This window comes from Tamandua tetradactyla, chromosome 7, assembly GCF_023851605.1.
Source record: "Tamandua tetradactyla isolate mTamTet1 chromosome 7, mTamTet1.pri, whole genome shotgun sequence".
Classification (NCBI taxonomy): Eukaryota; Metazoa; Chordata; class Mammalia; order Pilosa; family Myrmecophagidae; genus Tamandua; species Tamandua tetradactyla.
The window spans coordinates 66,996,718-67,023,788 of record NC_135333.1 but is presented as its reverse complement, the minus strand read 5'-3'; the positions used below and the strand labels follow the sequence as shown (position 1 = coordinate 67,023,788).

Here is a 27,071-nt window from a genome sequence, read left to right as displayed (position 1 = left end):
AAATGCAGGAATTAACTGTCCACTTGGAAGAACTGGAGAAAGAACAGCAAACTAACCCCAAAGCAAGCAAAAGGAAAGAAATAACAAAGATTAGAGCAGAAATAAATGAAATTGAAAACATGAAAACAATAGAGAAAATCAGTAAGACCAGAAGTTGGTTCTATAAGAAAATCAATAAGATTGATGGGCCCTTAGCAAGATTGACAAAAAGAAGAAGAGAGAGGATGCAAATAAATAAGATCAGAAATGGAAGAGGAGACATAACCACTGAGCTCACAGAAATAAAGGAGGTAATAACAAGATACTATGAACAACTTTACGCTAATAAATACAACAATTTAGATTAAATGGACGGGTTACTGGAAAGACATGAATAACCAACTTTGACTCGAGAAGAAATAGATGACCTCAACAAACCGATCACAAGTAAAGAAATTGAATCAGTCATTCAAAAGCTTCCTAAAAAGAAAAGTCCAGGACCAGACGGCTTCACATGTGAATTCTACCAAACATTCCAGAAAGAATTAGTACCAACTCTCCTCAAACTCTTCAAAAAAATTGAAGTGGAGGGAAACCTACCTAATTCATTCGATGAAGCCAACATCACCCTCATACCAAAACCAGGCAAAGATAGTACAAAAAAAGAAAACTACAGACCAATCTCTCTAATGAATATAGATGCAAAAATCCTCAACAAAATTCTATCAAATCGTATCCAACAACACATTAAAAGAATTATACATCATGACCAAGTAGGATTCATCCCAGGTATGCAAGGATGGTTCAACATAAGAAAATCAATTAATGAAATACACCATATCAACAAATCAAAGCAGAAAAATCACATGATCATCTCAATTGATGCTGAGAAGGCATTTGACAAGATTCAACATCCCTTCCTGTTGAAAACACTTCAAAAGATAGGAATACAAGGGAACTTCCTTAAAATGATAGAGGGAATATATGAAAAACCCACAGCTAATATCATCCTCAATGGGGAAAAATTGAAAACTTTCCCCCTAAGATCAGGAACAAGACAAGGATGTCCATTATCACCACTATTATTCAACATCGTGTTGGAGGTTCTAGCCAGAGCAATTAGACAAGAAAAAGAAATACAAGGCATCAAAATTGGCAAGGAAGAAGTAAAACTATCACTATTTGCAGACGATATGATACTATACGTCGAAAACCCGGAAAAATCCACAACAAAACTACTAGAGCTAATAAATGAGTACAGCAAAGTAGCAGGTTACAAGATCAACATTCAAAAATCTGTAGCATTTCTATACACCAGCAATGAACAAGCTGAGGGGGAAATCAAGAAACGAATTCCATTTACAATTGCAACTAAAAGAATAAAATACCTAGGAATAAATTTAACTAAAGAGACAAAAAACCTATACAAAGAAAACTACAAAAAACTGTTAAAAGAAATCACAGAAGACCTAAATAGATGGAAGGGCATACCGTGTTCATGGATTGGAAGACTAAATATAGTTAAGATGTCAATCCTACCTAAATTGATTTACAGATTCAATGCAATACCAATCAAAATCCCAACAACTTATTTTTCAGAAATAGAAAAACCAATAAGCAAATTTATCTGGAAGGGCAGGGTGCCCCGAATTGCTAAAAGTATCTTGAGGAAAAAAAACGAAGCTGGAGGTCTTGCACTGCCTGACTTTAAGGCATATTATGAAGCCACAGTGGTCAAAACAGCATGGTATTGGCATAAAGATAGATATATCGACCAATGGAATCGAATAGAGTGCTCAGGTATAGACCCTCTCATCTATGGACATTTGATCTTTGATAAGGCAGTCAAGCCAACTCACCTGGGACAGAACAGTCTCTTCAATAAATGGTGCCTAGAGAACTGGATATCCATATGCAAATGAATGAAAGAAGACCCATATCTCACACCCTACACAAAAGTTAACTCAAAATGGATCAAAGATCTAAACATTAGGTCTAAGACCATAGAACAGTTAGAGGAAAATGTTGGGAGATATCTTATGAATCTTACAATTGGAGGCGGTTTTATGGACCTTACACCTAAAGCAAGAGCACTAAAGAAGGAAATAAATAAATGGGAACTCCTCAAAATTAAACACTTTTGTGCATCAAAGAACTTCATCAAGAAAGTAGAAAGACAGCCTACACAATGGGAATCAATATTTGGAAACGACATATCAGATAAAGGTCTAGTATCCAGAATTTATAATGAGATTGTTCAACTCAACAACAAAAAGATAGCCAACCCAATTACAAAATGGGAAAAAGACTTGAATAGACACCTCTCAGAGGAGGAAATACAAATGGCCAAAAGACACATGAAGAGATGCTCAATGTCCCTGGCCATTAGAGAAATGCAAATCAAAACCACAATGAGATATCATCTCACACCGACCAGAATGGCCATTATCAACAAAACAGAAAATGACAAGTGCTGGAGAGGATGCGGTGAAAGAGGCACACTTATCCACTGTTGGTGGGAATGCCAAATGGTGCAACCACTGTGGAAAGCAGTTTGGCGGTTCCTCAAAAAGCTGAATATAGAATTGCCATACGACCCAGCAATACCATTGCTGGGAATCTACTCAAAGGAATTAAGGGCAAAAACTCAAACAGACATTTGCACACCAATGTTTATAGCAGCGTTATTTACAATTGCAAAGAGATGGAAACAGCCAAAATGTCCATCAACAGACGAGTGGCTAAACAAACTGTGGTATATACATACGATGGAATATTATGCAGCTTTAAGACAGAATAAACTTATGAAACATGTAATAACATGGATGGACCTAGAGAACATTATGCTGAGTGAGTCGAGCCAAAAACTAAAGGACAAGTAGTGTATGGTCCCACTGATGTGAACCGACATTCGAGAATAAACTTGGAATATGTCATTGGTAACAGAGACCAGCAGGAGTTAGAAACAGGGTAAGATAATGGGTAATTGGAGCTGAAGGGATACAGACTGTGCAACAGGACTAGATACAAAAACTCAAAAATGGACAGCACAATAATACCTAATTGTAAAGTAATCATGTTAAAACACTGAATGAAGCTGCATCTGAGCTATAGGCTTTTTTTTGTCTGTTTGTTTGTTTGTTTGTGTCTTTTTATTTTTCTTTTTCCTTTTCTTTATTTTTTTACTATTATTATTATTTTTATTTTTTTCTCTATCTTAACATTCTATATCTTTTTCTGTTGTTTTGCTAGTTCTTTTCCTAAATCGATGCAAATGCACTAAGAAATGATGATCATGCATCTATGTGATGATGTTAAGAATTACTGATTGCATATGTAGAATGGAATGATTTCTAAATGTTGTGTTCATTTCTTTTTTTTATTTAATTAATTAAAAAAAATACTGCAAGGGATTCATGTACTATACTCTGTTCTATCACTAACAGGTTATTTATAACAGCCTTATTACATCTTCCTAAACAGCCTCTTCATGACCTTCACCCAGGAGATTTCAGCGATTGAAAGAGACGTTAGAGAAATATTGCTCTGGAGAACCTTACTGAAGGGACTTTATTATGTAGGGAAGTCAATTCTTGGGCTCATGTTACAACTAAAGAAACAGTTCTGAATCACATGTAATTGGAAGGCTACTCCATTATGGGACCTCAAAGTGAGGATTCACAGATCTCCTCCAGAAACAGACCCTCTTTGGAAATAGACAGCTGGCCCAAGACCATCAGAACAAGCAGATGACAATGGCTTGTGGGCAGCTTTGGCCCAAGAAATCAGAAGAAGACTTCTATCTGATTCCTGCTTTGTTTTTTATCTGCTTGTTTATAATCATTTTCTCATTTTCTATGGACTCCTTGATTTTGCACATGTAGTAACTTTTTCTTTTCTTTTCTTCACTCCTTATTGTAATTGTTAGGTCAGAACATACTAATTCTAACATCATTCTTAGATTAACCCAGTCATTACTGTCCTCAGTCTCACTGGCAGTAGCAAAAGCAATCTATCACCAGACCCCCATCATTTAAAAACAAAGACAAAGCATCTGGGCAAATGCAGTTTCATCAAAAGAGACCTTAGGAAATTAGAGCCAATGGCACTTGCATTTACACCTACATGAAGAAATGATATTAAGTCAATTCAACCTGTGACTTTGCTAGTGTCCTTTCCCAGAAAAAAAAAAAAAAAAAGAACCAATTATTACCATCTAGGTAATTTTGAATTTGAATTTACCAACTTTGTAGGGCAATGAGCCAAATATTTGTCCCTCAGAAGAGACAATAGAGATCTACATAGGTAACACAACTAATGGAAGGCCTTGGTTCCAATCTCGTTTCATGAACAGCTCCTTTTTTCCAGGATCTTCACATGGCCTACTGGATACTACGTCCTTTGCAACCAGGACACCAGTCTTGGTTGCCTCATTCGAACACCTCACGCACTTTAGGAATAGTATTCTGAGACTCGTCTGTATGCAGAGACAATATGGATCATTGAAATTCCAAGTCTGACATGAGCTCCAAAATGAGGACACTCAATTATTCAGACATACTACCTGCGGGAATGACTGATATTGTTTATGAGAATAATCAGAGCAGTGTTCCCATTCATGGGACACATACAAATAGGAAAGACTGTAAGAAATCTCACTAACTCCAGCAGAAGTTGTTAATGATCCCTCTGCCTTAGAAGGAATATGGATTGTTCTCAACTCACTGGCATGAGTAGTCAACAATTACATTGTTCTAGATGTCTTATTAGCTAGTCATGATGTCTGTACCATTGCTAATACTTCCTGTCGTATCTGGATTAATGAAATAGGCAAGGTGAAACAGGCCATACAGCACTTTAAATGAAAAGACTTTTGGTCCTCTGGACCTATGGGATTAGTTTTCTTGTCCTGAGTTGGACAATTGGGGACCCTGGTTCTGAAGTATCTTATTAGTGCTATTCATTATTCTTATTTCTGTCCTAATGGTCATGATGCTGGTTTATCACAGTCTATCTAGAGACTTAAACACTTCTACATAGCCATTTTTCTCATCAGATGATCACCATAATGATACTATAATAAAAAGGTGAAGAAGGTCTTGGAATATAGCTGACTATGAAGATGACAGGAAGATCTGGATCTCTAACTTTCTCTGAATTGGTCAACCTTTCCAAGCAAAAGAATGACCAAAAAGGGACTCTCAGAGATGGACTATGCAAGTGGACCATGGCCAGGAAACTGGTCCACTGTCAGCATACCAGGAAAGTCCAGCCTACTACCTGCAAAAAACAGTCCAGGAAATTGGCCATCATCTATAGCAAACATTCCAGGAAGTCAAATCACAATCTCTATAACAGTTGATCCAAAATAGTCAGAACTTGACTGATAACTGACAGCTTCCCTAAATTCCCCACTTCCAACTTAGGACCAACTGAAAATAGCCGTTTTTGCTTTCCTAACCAATATGTAGATGTCCCATTTCTCGTTAGACCTCATTTCAGCTTCCCCATGCCAACTGTCTTTAATGAGGGCACACCTGGATTCTTCCTTGTTCCACTATGAAGCTTTGCCACTTTTCTGCCTGCCTTTGAGTCTCTGCCAAACATAACTGATGGTGGCACTGCTAGCCTTTGTTCCTGAGTGTTCTTTTGTTTATTTCCACATACGAATGCTCAGAGCAGCATTGGCTATAATAGCCAAAAAGTGGAAACAACCTAAATACCCAATAGCTGAGGAATAAAGAAAATATGGTACATTCATACAGCAGACTGTTGTTCAGACATGAAAAGGAATGAAGTACTGATATATACTATAACATGAATGAACCTCAAAAACAGTATGCTTTGTGAGAATGATAGAGGGAGGAGGGCTGGGGGCATAAATGAAATCAGAAAGAAAGATAGACGTTAAAAGATTAAGATGGTATAATCTAGGAATGCCTAGAGTGTACAATAATAGTGACTAAATGTACAAATTTTAAAAATGTTGGTGCATGAAGAAGAACAAAGGAATGTCATTACTGCAGGGTGCTGAAAATAGATGGTAATTAATATTTTAAAATTTCACCTTTAGTGTGAGACTAAAGCAAAAAATGTTTATTTGGTACAAAATTTATATTTTGACTAGTGCATTTCCTAATATAACTTATGTAGATAGCTTGATTGAACACGATAAGTACTTGGAATCTTGGGTAGGACATGAGATTTTGTCGGTTTGTCCAGAGTGATGCCCCGATGAATCCCACAGAGATTCGATCAGTGAGTGGAAAAGTATTTGCAAAGTCCCCTTCAGGGAATGGTGAGAATGGGGAGAAATTCAACTTCCCCAAGTTGAATTCTTGATATTCTCACAAGCAGTGGGGATAACCAAAGCTATAGGCCGAGCCCCCAGTCTTGGGGTTTGTTCATATGAAACTTAACCCCACAAAGGATAGGTCAAATCTACTTAAAATTTAGGCCTAAAAGTCACCCCCAAGAGAGCCTCTTTTGTTGCTCAGATGTGGCCTCTCTCTCCAGCCAGCACAACAAGCAAACTCACCACCCTCCCCCTATCTATGTGGGACATGACTCCCAGGGGTGTGGACCTTCCTGGCAACGTGGAACAGAAATCCTAGAATGAGCTGAGATTCAGCATCAAGGGGTTGAGAAAAATCCTAGAATGGGCTGAGACTCAGCATCAAGGGATTGAGAAAACCTTCTCGAACAAAAGGGGGAAAAGTGAAATGAGACAACATGTCAATGGCTGAGAGATTCCAAACAGAGTGGAGAGGTTATCTTGGAGGTTATTCTTATGCATTAAGTAGATATCACATTGTTGTTCCAGACGTAATGCAGAGGCTGGAGGGAACTGCCTGAAAATGTAGAGCTGTGTTCCAGTAGCCATGTTTCTTGATGATGATTGAATAATGATATAGCTTTCACAGTGTGACTGTGTGATTGTGAAAATCTTGTGTCTGATGCTCCTTTTATCTACATTGTCAACAGACGAGTAGAACATATGGAATAAAAATAAATAATAGGCGGAACAAATGTTAAAATAAATTTAGTTTGAAATGCTAGTGATCAATGAAAGCGAGGGGTAAGGGGTATGGTATGTATAATCCTTTTTTTCTGTTTTCGTTTTATTTCTTTTTCTGTTGTTTTTTATTTTTTTTTTCTGAATTGATGCAAATGTTCTAAAAAATGATGAATATGCAACTAAGTGATGATATTGTGAATTACTGATTATATATGTAGAATGGAATGATCACATGTTAATGTTTTAGTTCATTTGTTGCTAATTTTTTAATTAATAAATAAATAAATTTAAAAAAAACAGTATGCTAAATGAAAGAAGCCAGTCACATACAAAACACACACTCTGTATGATTCCATTTATATGAAAAGTCCAAAATAGACAAATCTATAAGGACAGAAAATAGATTACTGGCTGCCTAGGGCTGGGAGTAGGGGAGAGTATGGCAATTGCATTGTGGAGAAGTGGGGAGTGAATGCTAATGGATACAGGGTTTCTTTTATAGATGATGAAAATATCCTAAATCAATTTTTGTGATGGTTATACAACTCTATGACTATATAAAATACCATCAAATTGTGTACTTTAAATGGGTGAATTGTATGATACGTGAATTTTGTCTCAACAAAACTCGTATTAAAAAAATGCATAAAGGAGGAAGGCAGAAAGAGAGAGGACAACAGAAGGAAAGAACAGAAGGGGAAAAAGTAGAAGGACTCATTAAATTAGATTCAATAAAGAGAAATCCAAGCAGAGGATTTGAAAAAGCAAGGAGAGACTAAAGCTGCTAACTTTGGTGTGACTAACACAAGCCCTTTCTTTCTCAGCCTCAGTTTCCTCATGTTATGGTTGAGTTCATGTATCAACTTGGCCAGGTGATGGTGCCCAGTTGTCTGGTCAGACAAGCACTGGCCTAACCATCATTGCAAGGACATTTTGTGCCTGGTTAATAAACCAGAAGGCTGGTTTATTAAATCATCAGCATATTGGTTGCATCCATGGCTGATTTCATCCGCAGTCAGCCAAGAGGAGTGCATTCTGCAGTTAGTGATGTTTAATCTAATCAGCTGGAGCTTTAAAGGAGAAGTCAGAAAAGAGAATCTCTCTCTCCACATCAGCCAGCCAGAGTCTCCTGGGAGAGTCATCAGAGACCTTCAATGGAGCTGTCAGTTTGCAGTCTGTCTGTGGCATTTGAACTTATGCATCTCCACAGTTATCGGAGACACTTTTATAAAATCTCCTATTTATAGATATCTCCTGTTGGTTCTATTTCCCTAGAGAACCCTAATACCTCTCATCTGTAAAATTATAAGTTAGACTCAATGGTGTCAAAATTCCCAAGGATCTCTGTTTCTCTGTTATCTCTGCTAATGTTCATGGGGCTGTAAATATTTGGATCAATCAGTTATCTTCTCTGAGCCACCATTACAAAATGGGTTAGTCTGCCTACAAGAAATTTCTATGTGCTGAACTCCTTTCCTATAATATCTCCCTCCCCCAACCCTCTTTTCTAACCCTTAACTTTATAACACTTGACTTTTCTAACCCTTGACTCTCACTGCTCTCCAAAAATCAAATTGAGTAAAGCTAAACCCTGGCCCATCCCACCTGGAATCTCGTGTGTCCAGAATGGTGCGATTGAGAGGCAGGCGGTCACTGAGGTAAACGTTGTAACCATATTTTTGGAAAAGGTCCTCAGCCTTTTTCTGTTCGGCCTCAGAGAGATCCTCTCCCCACTGCTTGAAAAGCTCTGAGTCTGGAAAGAATTTCACGTAAGGTTTGAGCTTTTTTGTCTTATTTGCCTTGGCTTCCACTCTTTTCTTTAGTATGTTGTCCACATTTTCTTGTTCCTTCTTAGCCAATGTCATAGATTCTTCTGCAAATGAAGGAGGGAAATAAAGCATTTCAGCCAGTCCTCAGCTGCCTGGGCATCATCTCATCCTGGTTTCTTTGAAATGTGACCCTGTCCAAATTCTAAGACTACAGATTCTTGTTCCAGATGATCTGATCCCTCCCCAAGCCTTCATCTTTCACCTGGAAGATGGGGATGGTTAACCTCCTAGTCTAGCCCTAAAATCAGGTTGCCTGAACTTGAATTTTGTTTCTGTACTTACCAGTTGAATGACCTTAGGAAACTGTTTTTAACTTCTCAACTTTCTCATCTGTAATAGGGGGACAGCAATAGCACTTACCTCATAGAGTTGTTGAGAGAAACAATTGAGTTTACACATATAAAGCATTTAGAACTATGCCTGGTACTTTTATAAACACTCAATCGATGTTCGATATTAGTATTATCAGTAAAATCCTCATTCTCATTATCTTAGCCGGCTATTGGAGTTATCTCCCATTGCACTATTTTCCAAGCTTCTCAATTCCTTAATGACTTAACACACCAACTTCCCCAGAACTACTTCCTTTCTGCAAATGATACCAACCACTTTTCTGCTGACTACCCTGGCTCAAAAACCTCAGGTCTCCTTTAACTCCTTTGACTTTGCATAGTGTCACCTCTTAGAGGTAGAATCCATCCTCTTCTTTCCATTTTACCCCAGTTAGAGTTCTTACTAATCCTCATCTGGAGTATTCATTTGTCAAAGATCTATTGAGCTTCCCATTCTGTGCTAGGAACAGGCTAGTTGCTAAAGATAAGAAAAGGTAAACAAGACAGACCCATCCTACTTGAGAGTTTTTATTATCGCACAGATGTCATCCTGGCTACCTAGTCAGGTGCCCCAGTCTGAAGCTCAGTCCCACTCCTGAAGTGTGTGACCTTAAGCGGGCTTTCTCCTCTCTGTGCCTTGGATTTACTGAGGACCTCAGAGGGTTGCTGTGATACGAAATGGATTAGAACACCTATAAACTGCTTAGGACAGGGCTTGGCATACAATGCAAGTTGGCTATTATTCTATTGTCTCTGGAATATGGGATGCTTTAGGCTTCCTCCCTCTTTCCTCTTTTCATCTCCTTCCTGCTCACCCCACAGTCCTCTTACTTCTCTTGTCCCCCTTTCATCCTTTCTCCCCAGACTCTCTCATTTCTTTGCTCCTTCTTTTCTATCCTCATATCCTTCATCCTCTCTTGCCCCCCAGATTCTCTCCCTTCCCCTGATTTCCCCTCTTCCTCTCTCTCTCTCCCTATCTTTCCGTTGCTCTGCCCCTCTGCCTCACCTTGAAATAAGGCTTAATTCTCATTAAAAAGTCACTTAGCACACACATACACACAAACACACATACACACGGATGCACAGAGTCACATCCATGCTCACCCACTCAATACCTACTCCCAGGAGTTCAAACACCTGATCACTGCCACTTGGGGAACAAGGGAAAAATTCCTTTCACTGAGGTCAGATGCTGAGGCACATAAAATTCCCAGGAGTTAGAGAACCATGGTGAGCAGAATGAGAAATAAACCCCAGAATTTGTTGATTCTTACCCTGAACCTTAAATGAAAAGGTTAAACCTGGGCACAGAACATTTATAGATCACTCTCTGCACTGGGTCTCCCGGCCCTGTGAGATCAGGGGGTGTCATTATCATTACCATTATTTTCCTCTCCATTTACAAATCAGGAACCTGAGGCCGAAAGAGAGAAGCACTTGCTCAATGTCACACACCAAAATGGCATTATCAGGATTCTGTCTTAGGTTCTCCACCAAAGCCACCCGTTCGGTCAGGACAGGAGCTCACAGCCAAACGGGAGTGAGGCTTGTGCCCCACAGACTGCCCGCCTCCCGATCAAGCCCTTGCTACGCAGATGCCTAAGGACAGGGCCGTACCTAGATATTCCTGAGCCTCTGCGGACCCCTATTCTGAGCCTGCCACCCTGCCTGCACGTACAGGATGTGGTCATATTTGTGTGCACTCGCACACACACATACACACCCCACTCAGATATAGCGTGCTCCCCCTCCCCAAACTGCTTGCTCCGATCCTCCCTGATACCTCTTCCTACCGGCCCGATTCTCATTTGCAGGCAGAGAATTCATTATCAGACGCTTAAATAGACAGACAACAGTGTGGCCTTGCACCAAATTCCCCCCCCCCCCCAAGTCCCCTTTTCTATTGGCTTGTGTGTGTCCACCTGCCTCCAACCCTGAACACCACCGCCTCCAAACCCCCAACTTACCCAGAGGCTGCAAATTCATCTCCAAGGGAGAGACTGACTTTATCCTCGCCCCGTCAGACTCCAACAGAGGCAAAGAGAGCTTCTTACGCAGCCCACCCAGAACCAAGTTTTGGAAAGTCCCCTTAGGATAAAATGCCAGAAGGATATTGACGGCAACGACCAGAGTCAGCCCGATGCAGAGGACCTTGGGGAAGTTTCTCTGGAGCATCGTCTTCCGCCCGCGGTGCCTCCTGCGACTCCAGCCACCTAGGAACCTGGGTATGTCACTGCCCCGGCAGCCTGGGATTCAGGACCGGGTGGGTTTTGTCTACACGCAGGCCCTACAGATGGCACTCTGCCTGCGCAGCCGGATATGCTCCAACTGGGAAAGCTGCCACCAGCAGTGTAGCTTCTCCCGGAGCAACGTCAGGTGTGGGACTGAGCCAGGGCAGCCACCCAGCAACTGATAGGTCACCGGGCACTGCCCCAGAAATCAGGGTGACGCTCGCTCCTGGAGAGAGTTCAGGCTGCCTGGCTGAGAGGCTTTCCTCCTTCTGCCGTTTTGTTTTGTTTTGTTTTGTTTTGAATGAACATCCTCCCTGGCAAAAGCACCTGGGAGTTTCTCAGACTGGACGTGTGCAGTCTGGTCATCATTCCAGAAGGGGAGACATAGGATGAGAAAGGGAATCCATGGAATTGGCAGCTTCGGTGCTGAGTTTTGAGAGCAGGGATCCTGTCATAGAGGTCATTATTATCTAATTCCCCAGGACCTTGACACAGTAGGTGTGCAATAAATGTCTGCCCAACAAACTCGAGGAGAAGACCTTTCTGCTGGTGTCTGGTTCCCCATTTCTGGAGGTGGCCCCTGGGGTTGAGCCTCAGGGCATGGTCTTGCTTCACTGGTCTCTGGCCTCTGCTTCTCTTTGTACAACTCCCTACACTGAGGCTTTAGCATGCCCCAGCTTTCAGTAAGTCCTTCCTCTTGTAAGGGCAAAAATAAATCGAAAAAGAAACTATATATATTAATTTCGCTGATGCAAAAAGGGAAAGCACCCCCGTCCCCCTTCCCTCTTCTTAGAGCATTCTCTAGAAACCTTTGGTTGCAAATCTCTTCCCTGCTCCTTTAAAATGTATATAAATCCTTTCTAAAGCTAAATAAGCCTCCTACCAGCTTTACAACCAAAGAATGTCTTTCCCAAGGACCTGGAAACACCTCTGAAATGTAAAGGGCAGGAAAGGTAGAGTCTTTAGTTTCCTGTTTCCAAGTTGTAACTATTTTCCTGCCATAGAGATAAGAAACATTTTATTCTTCTTTGGCTAAAGACAATGGGCAAACCCCAAGACCAACCTAATTAGCAGGTAAATTTAAGATAAACTAAGTTCTACAAATTATGCCCTTAAGTCCTTTTACTTGAGGACTAGTTATTGTTTATCTTGAGTGTATGTAATGGGTTGCATCTGCTTGACTATATAAAAGGGTGAGTTTTTTTTCTTTGCAGTCTCTTTGCAGATTGCCCGGGATGCCTCACTTTCTGAATTCATTCTTATTCAATAATAAAATGGTTTTTCTTTCTCTTCTACTTTTATTGAGGAGCTTTTCCCGGTTGGAAGATTTTGCTTTAAATTTTATTTCCCCAACAGTGTCCACACCTCACACTGTATATTTTGGATTCATCACTTATTTATCATCACTGTAAATTAAACTCAAAATTATTCCCCAAAGCCAAAAGTTTGAAGTTCTCAGTCTAGTATTGGGTCTTTCCCTAACTGAGAAATTAGGATTTAAGGGATGATTTTGATTACTGAATCATATTCTTTTTTGTTTTCTGGGGTATTGGAGTAGACAGAGGGGAATACCTAAAAGCTCTAAACTATAATTCAGCTGCCCTGATATCTGAAATGATTATAAAAGCCCTTGTCTTGTGCCTTTGTCACTGTAAGAGCTGTTATGCCCTTTTTATCTGGTCATTTTCTTGCATGGCAAAGGCCCTAAAGCTAATGAAGGATCTGAAGTCAGCCCTGGACATTTGTAAATCATATCAGCTAGATTGTGCTATTGAAAGATGACTGTCTCCCTTCCTTCTGATTCACCCCTTTAGTACTGAAGTGATAGCCTCCACCCCCCACCTTCAACCTATGTTCTATTGAAAAGATAACAATAAAACTGTCTCCTTTTCTGCTTTGAACTTGCTATTTGAAATGACCTCATCTCCCCTTGCTAAAATCCTTAAAAAACTTGAATCCTCTAAACTCAGAGCGTTCTACTCTCCTACTACGTGCCTAATAATAAACTCTTTCTCTCTTTGAATCCAGGTGACTCAGGAATTGGCTATTGAGTACATCCGGCAAAAGAATCCATGGCTTTGTTCAGTAACAGTATTTCCCATCCCATCCTGGCCTCTTGGACTACTTACTAGGTTCCCAAATGCACGTCTGCCAAAGCAGACATGAGGATTAAAATAAGGACACGTGGCTTTAGGAAAAGCAGCTGGGATGAGGTGTGCAAATGTCTTTCCTGATATTAGGTGCCCTCTCATGCATCCAGTCTCTGCCAGAGCACTGAGACAGTGATTCACAAACATTGACGTTCATAAAATTACCTGGATACCTTGGTTAAAATGCATATACTTGGGTCCCATGCCTAAAGATTCTAATTCTTTAAAGTCTGTTGTGGGAGCCCAACATATACGTTTTAACAAACGCCACAGACGACTAAGCTCACATTTCTGCCCTGAGAGAAATTGGTTTCCAAGTAGAATCAAGGTAATTAGAACCCAACAAAGGGCAAGGAACATAAAAGGGTAAGGGTTACTTATCCAATTATCCATTGCCTGGGTGTTTGGCATCTTGGAAGGCATGTATGTTTCAATTCCTCCAGTTTAGGGAGATGTGTTAGGAAGGTTTAAAAAAAATGTGAATCATTTTAATGAAAAAAACAAATAGTTCAAAGTGTTCAGCATGTGGGGATGGAGCTGGAGTAAGAATATTAAGAGCTGTTCCTCTCAGTTTTGTTGAAGAAGAGGTGAGGGGGGGTGGGGAGATGAAGGAGGAGGAGGATGGGACGGAGAGGGGGAGGGGGAGGGGGAAGAGGAGGAGGAGGAGAAAAAGAAGAAGAAGAAGAAGCCACCACAGTCCAACTACAGGGGAATAGCTAAATAATTTGTGGTACATCAACACAATGGAATATTAGAATATTATCAGTTTAGAGTAAGATCCTGGTTCTATTACTCACTAGCCGGGTAAACCCAGGCAAGTTATTTTACTTCTCTGAATCTTATCTGTAAAAGGAGGATATAGAACACACTCCTTTGCAGAGTTGTCGTGAACTTTAAATGAGTTAACCTTTGTAAAGTGTTTATTCCATAAATGTTAGATATTATCATTGCTGTTGCTTTTGTTAAAAAGGTTTGAAGGCCACATTATAACATGGAAAACTGCTTCTAGCAAAGTGCTAAGAGCAAAAAATAGGCTGGAAAATACTTTAGGTAGTGGGTTTTTTTTTTAATTGCCAAATACAGTACACCAGAAATGGATTGGCTTTTATAAAGGGGATTTATTTAGTTAAAAATTTACAGTTTCTCTGTCACATGGGAAGATACATGACATCTACTAGCCTTCTCTCCTGGCTTCTGGGTTCAAATGACTTCCCCTATCATTTCCTCTCTGCATCTCCAAATGTCTGGGGCTATATTCAACTCTGAGTGCTGAGCTGAGCTGTGCTGAGCTGCTTCTCTCTCTTCTGACTTCTCCTTTTAAGCCTCCAGCCAATTAAATTAAATGTCACTCATTGTGGAAGGGACTCCCCTTTGCTGACTGCAGTTGTAATCACCGATAGATGAAATTCACATGCTAATGATTTACATCCACAGCAACAGAACTGGGCAACATCACCTATCCAAATTGACACCTGAACCTAACTACTACAGTGTCCACCCCTTGTCAACTTGGCAACTATGAAAATCACCTTATGCCATACTTAATCTCTAAATGGAAAACAATAATAGGCATATTTTTTCACTCAGCAATGCTCATCTGACCTGCATACAACACACTAAATCTTTCCTTATTCAAAATACATTCATTTCATCACAATATCACAAAAGCCTTAAATCATTTCAGTAACGATACAAATACAATACTATGACAGTTTGAAACTGTTGTGTACCCCAGAAAAGCCATGCTCTTTAATCCTCATTCAGTATTGCTGGGTGGGATCTTTTTTATTATTTCCATGGAGGAGTGACCCACCCAATTGTGGATGGTTACTTCTGATTAGATGGCTTCCATGGAGATGTGTCTCTACCTGTTCAAAGTGGTGTGGCTTACTGGAGCCTTTTAAGAGGGAACCATTTTGGAAAAAGTTTTAATGTTAACAGAGCCCAACCAGCCAGAGACCTTTGGAGATGCAGAAGGAAAATGCCTTGTGAAATGAGGAGAGAAAGCTGGCTGACGTCAACATGTGCCTTCCCAGCTGAGAGAGAAACCCCAAATGTTATCAGGCTTCCTAAGCCAAGGTATCATTCCCTGCATGCCTTAGTTTGGACATTTTTATAGCTTTGCCTTAATTTGGATATTTTCATGGCCTTAGAACTGTAAACTTGCAACTTAATAAATTCCCTTTTTAACAGTCATTCTATTCCTGATATATTGCATTCTGGAAGCTTAACAAACCAAAACAAATACCAACTTAAAAACAGTACATAATTTCATTAAAGTCAGTTACAGATGTAGTCTGTCCTAAGGCAAAATTATTCTCTGGCTGTGGACCTATAAACTTAGAGCAAGTTATCTACTTCCGATATACAAAGAAGGAACAGTCATAGGATAAATGATCCCATTGCCATAGGGAGAAATTGGAAGGAAAACAGGAGTCCCCAGACCTAAAACATTTCCCAAACCTTCAGAGCAAGCTCCATTAGATTTCAAAGTCTGAGAGTTATTCATCCTCGGGACTTTAGAAAGCTACAGTCCTACTCTTTCCAAGGGCCTATGCAGGGGCCCTGCCTTCTCCAAACACTAGGATGAGGGTTGCAACACTGGGAAACATTGGGGAAAGCACCTTTTTCTCAGCCCTACCCACCTCAGGCATCTAGGTGGCACCTTGATTCCCTGCCACCTGTAGGGCACAGGCTTATCCCCTTTGGAACAATGGGGTAGCAGCCAGGATCCCCCCAATCCCTGGGATATGTGCTTCACCTGAACTCCCTGGGCTGGGGCAACACAACTTTTCTGGGGTGGAAGGCCCTCCTTCTGCCTCTGGGGAAGACTCATTGCCTTCACAACCTCTCCTTGCCTGAGGTTTCTTGGCTTAAGGCATTAGTTTGCATGGTTCTACCTCTGAGGTTATTTTTCCTTCAGTTGTCCTTTTTCTGTCCATTTTATTCTAGACTGGCAGTGATTCTGCATTTACAGGTCTCACAAAAAGTGTCTTGACTTGGCATGCAGTATACAGGGATCAAAGCCATATGGCAATAGGACTTTCCACAAATCCTTCCTGGATAACGCCATCTCCAGTCCTGGCTTGTCCTACAGTGACTGACTGGTTCCATGCCTGGTTAAATCCTCACATGGGTCACTATTCTCGGGGGTCTCACATTCTCTGGAATTTTCTCTCACTTTTTGGAATTTTCCAGACCATCAATTTCTGGTTTCTTTGTGTGGTAGTTAGATTCATTTGACAACTTGGCCAGGTGAAGGCACCTAGTTTTGTTGCACAGACATGAGCCAATGGTACGTGAACGTCATCTGTTGCTAATTACATCTGCAGTTGGCTAGGAGGCGTGCCTGCTGCAATGAATGATATCTGACTTAATTGGCTGGTGCTTAAATGAGACAGCGCAACGCAGCACAGCCCAAGCAGCTCAGCATACCTCATCTCAGTACTCACAGCTCAGCCCCGGCCTTTGGAGATGAAGAGAGGAATCACCCCGGGGAAAGTTGCTGGAACACAGAGCCCTGGAGAGAAGGCCAGCAGAGATTACCCTGAGCCTTTCCACATAAGAAAGAACCTCAGATGAAAGTTAGCTGCCTTTCTCTGAAGAATTAACAAAATAATGCCCTTTTATTAAAAGTCAATCCATCTCTGATGTGTTGCATTCCAGCAACTAGCAAACTAGAATACTTTGTATCCCAAAGTTCAGTTCTCAGCATACCCCTTTCTTGCCACATTTTACTATAAGCCTTAAGGAGTAACCCAGCTGCACTTTTCACATTTAGTTTCAAAATCTCCTCAGCCAAATATCCTAGATCGTGGCATTCAAATTCTCCTTTCCATCTAGCACCAGGACTCAATTTTGCAAAATTCTCCACCAACTTAAAACAAGGGTTGCCTTCCTTTCAATCTGCAATGACACATTCCTCATTTCTGTCTAAGGCTTGAATGGAAAATCTTTAGAGTCCATATTTCTACCAGCAATCTCTTCAAAGCAATCTAGGCTTTCTTTATCAAGCTCTTGTTAATTATTCCAGAGTCCTCCTCTTATCCATTTAAAAAGCAGTTCCAATATGTTTGGTACTTGCAAACATAGCAGGACCCCCTCTCCTCAGGTACCAAAATCTGTTTTAGTTTGCTAAAGCTGCTGGAATGCAATACATCAGAAATGGATTGGCTTTTATAAAGGGGATTTATTAACAATAAATAGATATTTGTTGCCACATGGAAAGGCACATGGTGACATCTGCTGGCCTTCTCTCTCAGCTTCTGGGTTCAAACTACTTTCCCTGGGCGTTTCCTCTCTGCATCTCCAAATGTCTAGGTCTGTATTGGCTCTGAACGCTGAGCTGAGCTGAGCTGTGCTGAGCTGTTCCTCTCTCTTCTGACTTCTCCTTTTAAGCCTTCAGCTAATTAAATTAAACATCACTCATTGCAGAAGACGCTTTCCTTAGCTGATCACAGATGCAATCAGCCATAGATGAAATTCACATGATGATGACTTATGTCCACAGAAAAGTAGAACTGGGCAACACTACCTGGCCAAGTTGACACTTGAACCTAAGTACTACAGGTAGCCTGAGCAGGATCTTAAACAGAATCCTTTAGGATTCCTGTAGGAGTCCCAAATAGCATCACAGGACCACTAACAGTCCATGTTTACTTGATCTTTCCATGTCTGTTTTGATAGAGTTTTAAGCCCTTAAAAAGTCTCCTTAAGTATTTCTGAAAGTTTGCAGAGAGGTTCTCTTGGGTGATCAGAAATAGTCTAGCTAGACTCCATGTAACATCTTTAGTTTTCCTCCTCCAGCCCTACCAGCTGGGTGGTCTCTCTATCAAACACTGAAGCCCCTTGCAACCCACCCTGCTGCCTTAGTGAAATACCCAGGCCACTACTTCTTCAGTCTTCTTAGAGATGCCAAAGCCTACCAGACATTTGTGCTAAAGCTAATCTATCTTGCAATCCTTTATCTTGCAAAGTTTATAAGGAAATAACTCTTTCAGACAGCATCCTTTCTCCGTAGGACCCAAACACAATGGACACAAAGGTCAAAGATAAATCCAGGTGTCACTGATCATATGTAGTCAACATCACTTGCCCCCACATGATGAAGACCTGTGTCTGACCACATTTGTTTGCTTGACTCCTTTCTTTTGCATGAGTTCTTTCCCAGGAGGCTCCCTGGGTCTCAGTAGACTCCTGGTTACCCATTCTATCACTTTGCCATACGTACCCCCTTCCGGTTAAGATAGCTTGTCCTTCTTTTCTCAGTTCACCAGACCCACCCTGGCAATGGCCTTTTATATCATCAAACTTCGGCAGTGGTCGTTAAAAAGAAATATTACTGCTTTTTAGATGTAATATGATTTACTATTATTTATTAAATTTATTATTATAAAAGCAACACATGCTCATTATAGAAGGTTCATAAAGTAGAAGTAAATAGAAAAAACAACATTTAAAACACCTGTAATCCCCAGTCTAGCAAGAACCAGGGATGACATTTGATTACGTCCTTTGTAAAGAAAACTTTTTTACAATTAAAACTATCATGTGAATTTTTAACTGGCTTGTTATAATTTAAAGATATATTTGAACATCTTTCCGTATCATTGAGCACTCTTCAAAAGCATCGTTTTGAGTGGGAGAGTGGAATTTTATCACATGGCCTTAACCATAATCATTCATCCAAGCCTTGATTTCTGGCAGTTGTTTCTAATATTTACTACTATGAACAACTCAGCAATAAAAATCTTTGAAGTAGATTCTAATTCTTTGCTCAAATTCAGGATTACTTCCTTAAGATAAATCCTCAAAGTGTTATTTTCATGCATATTTCCAAATTGTTCTTCATCTCATCTTCTACATTACCGCCCTCGTCACTGAGCATATGGACAATTACCCACACCACCAATTTTTGCAAACTGTGTTTTATTATTATTGTTGTTGTTATGGCTATTTACTAATGTCATAGGTGAGAAATAGTTCATTGTCAATTAAATTTGTATTTCTTTGGTCACAAATTAGTTTGACCTTTTTCATAGGCTTAAGAGCCAAGTATCTTTACTGCCTTTTGGACATTTCCACCTGGATATTCCACAGTACTTCCAATTGAATATGTCCAAAAGTCAACTCATCTTCTTCCTCTTATGAATCTGCTCTCTTTCCTATGTTCCATGCCTTGGCCAATGGTTCCACTGATCAGCCAGGTACCCAAGCCAGAAACCTTGGAAACATCCTTGATTCTTCACCATCATCTTCCCATTCAGTTCATCACCAAGATGTGTACAATCAAACCTAAATGTCTTTCAAATCCATCCATTTCTCTCCATTCACTCTTTCAAGCTATTATCATGTCTTGTTTGGATTACTTCCACAGATCCAACCCATCTTCCTGCCTCCAATTCTTCCCTTTCTGATACATTCTACACAGTGCAGCCAGAGCAATCGCACCAGACATAGATCTGATACCACTGCTTTACTTTGAGCCTTTCAGTTGCTCCTATTTCTAGCTGCATGAGGTTGAAACCCTTTAACATTTTGTACAAGGTCGTCATGATTGACTCCTGTTTACTTGTCGAACCAAGTGTCTTCCTGGCACTGGGTCTTTTTCCTCTGCCTCGAATGCCCTTTCCCCCTTTCTTTCACTTCGTGGTGTGGCAAACTCCTACTCATATCGCAAAGTCCAGTTTAAAATCACCTTCCCTGTGACGCTTTTCTTAACTCTCCATTCAGTCATATGCTCCCTTCATTCCTGTGGTGCTTTGCTTGCATCTCTGAAATTCCGTTACCTGGCTATTTTTTAATTTATTTATTTACATACATACCTGTCTTCCCACTAGACTTTAGCTTCTTCAAGATAGAGAAAATATCTCCTTCATCTCTAATTTACATAACCTAGCATAGAATTGGACATATAATAAATGTGAATAAAAGAATTAAAAAATGAAATATACAGTGAATTCCTGTGATTCACCAAAATATTTTCTTAAAGAAAATATGTTCTTCCTTTCTAAAACCACAATTCTATTGCTTCTCACTTCATCTAAGATTTTGATTCATGAAGCATGCATCCATGAAGCAAAAAGAAAACAAAGTAAAGGGGTAAAAGTACTATGATGCTACAATAATTATAATAGAATCAAATTGGAACAAAATGCAACATGTCAATGAAGCTCCTAAAAGACACACTAATAGTGACAGATTGATATATAATTATAGCCAACACTCATATAGTGAGTTACACAGTAACTCATTTAATTCTCACAAGCATCATATATAGACACTATTATTATACCCATTTCATAAGTGAGCAAATTGAGACAGATCAGTTAAAAAAACCTGCCTAAGATCATCAAGCTAGTAACTATTGGAATTGGGATTTGAAACCAGCAGTCTGGCTCCGGAATCCATTCTTTTAATTTCTAGCCTTAAACAAAGATGACATCATAAATTATTGGCTAAGAGAAATATATTTAGTAAAGCATAGAAAAGGGAGAGAAAGTCACAACTTCACTACTTAAAATTATTGGCTAAGAAAATATATATTTAGTAAAGAATAGAAAAGGGAAGGAAAGTCACAACTTCATTGCATACTGTGTCCTAAAACAAAATTCAGATGTCGCAGAGTTGAAGCATTCAAAAATAAAAGAAAATATAGGTAAGTATTGATTTGATATGGAAAAGTATTGATTTGCTACTGGAAGAATCCACAAATGAAAAAATTTTAATGACTTGATTAAATAAAAATTTAAGCCTCTGTATATTAAAAGTTAAGCAGCCAGATTAAAGGAATATTTGCAACATATGGTATACGATATGCCTTTATCATACAAAATGTTGTTACATGTTGATTAAAAAATGGTCATATCAATAAGAAAATATGCAAAGTACATTCACAAAAGTAAAATGACCAATAAGTATAAGAAAGATGATTTTAGTCATGATTAAAACAATAAAATACTCTTTATACTCTATCAAAGACAAAATTTCAAAAACAAGAATATATTCAGCATTGGCAAGGATGGGGCATGATTAGTAGGTATATAAATTGTACCATTTTTCTTGAGGCTGATTTCTCAATGGTTATTAAGATCCTTAACGATGTTCACTCCCTTTAATCCAGTAATTCCATTTCCTGAGGAAATCATCAGAAGTGTGAGCAAAGTGTACAAGCATGTTCTTTGTAGAATTACTTATAATATTGAGGCAATTTATGAGATTTGTCATACCAGTGCTGGTCCCTCATCTCCAAACTGGGTGCATATATTTGATGATTTATATCATGGCCACTTCCCTGCCTTCTGGAATAATTTTCTCCAGAGATAGAGATAACTCACTTCAAATTGTATCCTTGAGTTTTAACCCAGGGGACCTGGTTGCAACATTTCCTTTGCCATTTCCACAAACAGCAGTAGGAAACACATGGCCTCCTCCAGAAAGGACTCAAAGTGGCCATATCAAGACCCCAGACCCCTGATTGGTCTGCTGATATTCTTGTCCCATCTCTAAATTCTCTTCTCCCCCCGCCCCTTTGGCCTTAGTTCAGCACTGATGGCTCCCCTGTCAATTCCTTCAGTCTTGCCTGTCACCAAAATACCAACCATGAATTTTGAAACCCCTCCCAAACAATTCCCCACGATCACATCAGAATCCACATGCATGGAACTGACATCATCTATCAAACTAATTTCCCTTTCTGACTTTCTCAACCTCATCCTGGCCCAGCTCAGGAGCTTTGACTTTATTACGGGGAGAAGCACTTAGCATTTTAAAGCAAGGGAATAAAAATCCAAGATTTTATGTTAAGGAGAAAACTTTGACAATGGTGAGATTTGTAATGAGACCAAAGGCAGAAAGACCAGTTAAAATGTCTTTGAGTAGAGGGTGGTGCGTGCAATGGTGATTTGGTGGCAGAATTCTTGCCTGCCATGCCGGGGAGCCAGGTTTGATTCCCAGTGCCTGCCCATGCAATAGATAAATAATGAATAAATAAATAAATAAATAAATGTCTTTGAGTAGAACAAATTTCTTAATTATCTTTGTATTCCCAGCACCTAGCAAAATGTCTAAAACATCACAAGAGTTCAGCTGAATTGAATCTAATAGAAAATGTTGCAATAGTCAAGGTAAGCAATTCAACCACAGTTTTAGAAATGTTTGTTGAATGAGTCAATAACACATTTATATTTAGCAGCAGTTAGCTTTTAATATATTCTGCTTTTTTGTTGTTATTATTGCTTTTAAAATTTTTATTGTGCTAACATATATATTACACAATATCTCCCATTTTAACCACTTTCAAGTATACAATTCAGTGGTGCTAATACATTCACAATGTGGTACTATTTTGCTTTTATTTCAAAATATCTGGTAATGAACCCCACAAAACTGATAAGATCCAGGGTTAAAGCTCTAGATTTAAAATCAGAAGAAATGCATTAGACTCCAGATTGCCACTTACGCTGTGCAACTTTACATAAATCTACCTGACTTTTCTTTATCTGTAAAATGGAGATGTTGCCGGAGAAATTACAGCTTCAGCTGCAAGGAAACAAAATTTTTCATTTGGAGTCTTAGAATTGCAATTCGGGGAGCACAGATTTAGGCAGCAACTCAAGCAGTGTCCCATCTTGGGGCTTCCAAGCAAGGGTTTTTAAAGGAAAAGATTAAATTGTAAAGAATTATGATTGGTGGGGCTTTCCAAAATGTCCTTCAAGTTAGACAGGTTACTGATTATTTCATCTCGTGTTTGGTTCATGGTATCCAGATGTCCTCAGAAACTGCTGCTTTGGGTTTTGTATACCTTGGCAGTTTGTGATATTTAGCTCAGATGTGTTAAGCAAATTTGGCAGGTAAGTAATTTTGTAATAAATGAATACATTAATGCTTTATTTAGTATGATCATGAAACTTACTAAGAAAACCCAAAAATGTAGAGGCTTTGCTTTTTATTCAGCCTATGTTACAGACAGTTTTCCTAGTATTTCATCAATGGGTTTCTTTCCATTTTGATTTATAATCATTAGATTAGGACTGCCTAAACATTAGCTTTAAAGAATCTAGATACATTTTTTCAGTTGTCACCAGAAAAAAATTTATTTGCAGAAGGCAATGGGTTCTGAAAGCTTGTTTGAAAATCTACCTATCCCACTCTTGTTAGGATCTCCCAACTAACATGATCTCACATTACTCAGACTTGGACTGACCCCAGGCAAAATTGCAAAGCCCTTACACCTTGACCTTCTGTTTCCTCCTCTACCTCCCAGGGTTCCCCTGTGAAGGGAAAACAGTACTGGAGACCTGGGTGTGATCCCGTGGTTGTCAATTACTCTCTGACATTTGGCTTATTTGCTCCTGTCCAGTAAAATGGAGTGATGATATCTACTTTCCAGGAGTGCAGTGAGGAGAAGGCATATTAGGAAATACTTGGCAAACTTGAGGAAAGCATACGGTATTCCTTGGATCCAGGTTTCCACTAGAATTCCCTTTTCTTGGGCACATGTTTTAAATAATTTTTAAATTAATTACCAATATTTGAAAGTAAAGGTTTCACATACACAAAAATTGGATTTTCAATTTCCCTTGAAAAACTGGAGATTTGGCAGCACTGACCCACGTCCCTACATGGATGCACTCCCTCAGAGGAAGCCGTCAGAGAGAGCCCTTCCTTTACATGGAGGAGCGCTTGCTTCAGTTCACCAAGGTCCTTTTCGTTAAAGAATTTTTAGCAACAAAATAGGTAAAAATCACAATTGTTATAGAGATTTTAAAAATGTACATGTGTTAAAGATTTTATTTAACTTATTAATAAGGAAAGTGGTGAGGTGTTACAACCAGCTCAGTGGAGAACCCAAAGTTCCAGTATATTGAAATAAATGTGCCTCTTCTACAGAGGATGAGGGGAGTAAGTTAAAGCTCCCCAGGACAGAATTTACATGTTTATGAGCAAAAATTATCTTACATTGCTATCAATTATCTACAGCTTACAGTTATAAAACAGCTCCCCAAAGATCAGAATCAGATAACCAGCAAGGGTGTGTCCCAGACTCCAGAGAATGCATAGATTTTTCATTGAAGCCCAAAATTTCCCCTACACTTCCATTTCCTATTGTCCTATTTATGGACAGCTGGTCTCAGAAGGGATTTGTGTTTGCCCACCCCGATGCTTAACAGCTGTCATTTTGTTTTTATTTAGCTTCTTCAATTATAACATGTGGAGGTTGGATCAGGTAATCTCTAAATTCCCTTTCACTCGTTAAATCAAATTTCTTACTACTGTTTCTATCCAACACAACCCACTACCTCCATAAAATATTCATCTTTATTCAGGTCTTTATCAGAGAAGTACAGCTACTTTAATTTGTGCTAAGGTGCTAATGGGTGATGTTTTACTAATATGACACTTTATCTTCTGTAACATCTATTCCTACAGCTTCACTTATCAATCCCAAACCATTACCAGTTTCTCAAAAATACTCCAGGAGATCCAGCTTTAAACGTCTGCTGCCAAAAAGGCCCAAATATCTGTCAGCAAAACCCCTCACCATGTAAGTCTGTTCCCCCACCACCACCACCAATACCCTCACCCTCTGCCTCAACTTGGAGAGAGGAAAATCTGTTGGTAAACGGGAGATGATGAGTGAGGAAAGAGAAAAGAAGCTGACAATTCCATCTTCCCAGACCCCAGTTGGGGGGTCAGAGAAGATTGAAGGCTAACAAGTTGGGGTTTTGATCATTGCAGGAAATGGGCGTTTTAATTACCAAATCAAGCTTATTATTACTTGAGATTTTATTACAAAATTGAAACTATTACCTTAACAAGAGCATAACAATTTGGGTCAGATGGAGTTCTTACCTAAGGGTAAGAAAAGGATCCGTTCATTCCACTCATTAATTCATTCAACAAGTATTTATTGAGCACTTAGTAGGTGTCTGGCACTGTTCTAGGTGCTGGGGGATCTAACAGTGAATATGACAGAAAAATTCCTGCCCTCATAGTTCAGAAAGTTTAAAGGAAAATTGAGAGGCAAAGAAATAAGGTTGCATTTAAATACGTCAGGAGTAGGTCTTGTTTAACATACACTTTCATATTAATACCAACCAACACTCTTTGTCTTTGAGGCTCATCTCCCATCTGTTATCTAGATCCAATCCCTTTGGTTTACCCAGGACCTGCTGACGTAAGTTAGACCTTCTCCCTCTCTGCTGACCTCGTTCCCTCTGCAGGTGAGGCTACTTGTCTTTGCTCACATTCAACCTTCTGGCTTGTTCCGGTTCTCATTCTCTCTAGGGACACGGGAAAGGTTCCTTCAAATGTTCCATTCCATTACAGCTGCCATTTGCTCTTTAAACTTCTAAAATGTAAATATGATGTCATTCTCTTGAGCATCCTTAAATCCTCCCTAGAATAGGGCATCCGTTTTATACCCAGATAGATCCAAGTCAGAAAACTAGCTCAGTTTCTTACTAAATGGGACAATTAGTACTCTTCTAAGTTCCTACTTCCATCGTAGCACAGATGCCTCCCTACCTCTCAGGAATAGCAGTTATAATTAAGTCAGGAAACAAATGTATATTGTGTGCCAAGCTCAATACATATCTCATCTATGCATTATCTCATTTAATTCCTCACCACAATCCCATAATGTGAGTATTATTGCCATTTTTTGCACTAGGAAATTGAGGCTGAGAAATGGGATTGTATAAGATCTTACTGCTAAGATGTGGTGTTCATATTTGATCCCAAATCTGTGCAGAGCTCACCAGCTAAACCACTCTGCATCCCCTCCAAGATAAAGTTTAAACTCATCAGTCCTTCCCCTCCTACCACTCTCTGCCTGAGTGATAACCGCCTACTCTTTTCATGCCCCAGTGCATCTGCTCATGCTGTTCTCTTTGCTCTAAATGCCTGCTTCATCACCAAACACACACAAGTTCACACTCAAATGAGTAATTCAGCTGGTTATGCTTTAAAACTCAGCTTTAAAAAAGTCAATTTTTATGAGTTTGCTGACCATTGCTAGGCTAGCCTCTCAAGAGCTCTTGTATGTAACCCCATATATGCCTCCATTATGGAACTTATGGTTGTCATTAGCATAATTTTTGTGTGGTGACCTTAGTGCTGAGAAAAGCCAAGGAGATATGCAGGAGGATACAGGAAGTACACAAAAGGAATTCAGAGTAGAATCAGAAGGTAAACAGATGTGTATAAGAGGGTAATGATAAAGAAAAGGGGTTAGGGTAGGCTCAAAGCAGCTCTGAGGATCAGGTAATGTGTAACCTGAATCCACCATTGACTGCAAGTGTACCCCTCAGAGGGTATTGTGTAAACTCCTCACAGGAATAGCTCTCGTAAGACTCAGTTTATCCCTCTTTATCATGAAAAGAACCACCCTGAATATGAGCATCCCAGATTGGAGACACTCAACAGCACAATCCTTAGTTATACATAATTATAAAGGAAGTTATATTTAAGTTCTAAATTACTGAATTTTGCATTTTATAAATCAAGGGAAAAAAGTGCTACTACAGAAA

General features: G+C 39.6%; 1 protein-coding gene across 4 annotated transcripts in view; it reads right to left on the bottom strand.

The window, feature by feature from the left end:
- GALNT8 (polypeptide N-acetylgalactosaminyltransferase 8) overlaps window positions 1–11,539 on the bottom strand; it is a 77,542-nt gene extending 66,003 nt beyond the window's left edge. For 2 of the 4 annotated variants that reach the window (XM_077169766.1, XM_077169764.1), the window contains exons 1-2: window positions 11,126–11,539; window positions 8,603–8,870 (exon numbers count right to left, since the gene is read on the bottom strand). In XM_077169766.1, coding sequence (XP_077025881.1) covers window positions 8,603–8,870; window positions 11,126–11,333 — 476 coding nt within the window. In that variant the 5' untranslated portion in view covers window positions 11,334–11,539. The remainder of the gene's footprint in view (window positions 1–8,602; window positions 8,871–11,125) is intronic. The other 2 variants (XM_077169767.1, XM_077169765.1) reach the window with 1 other exon arrangement.
- Between the last annotated feature and the right edge of the window lie 15,532 nt (window positions 11,540–27,071).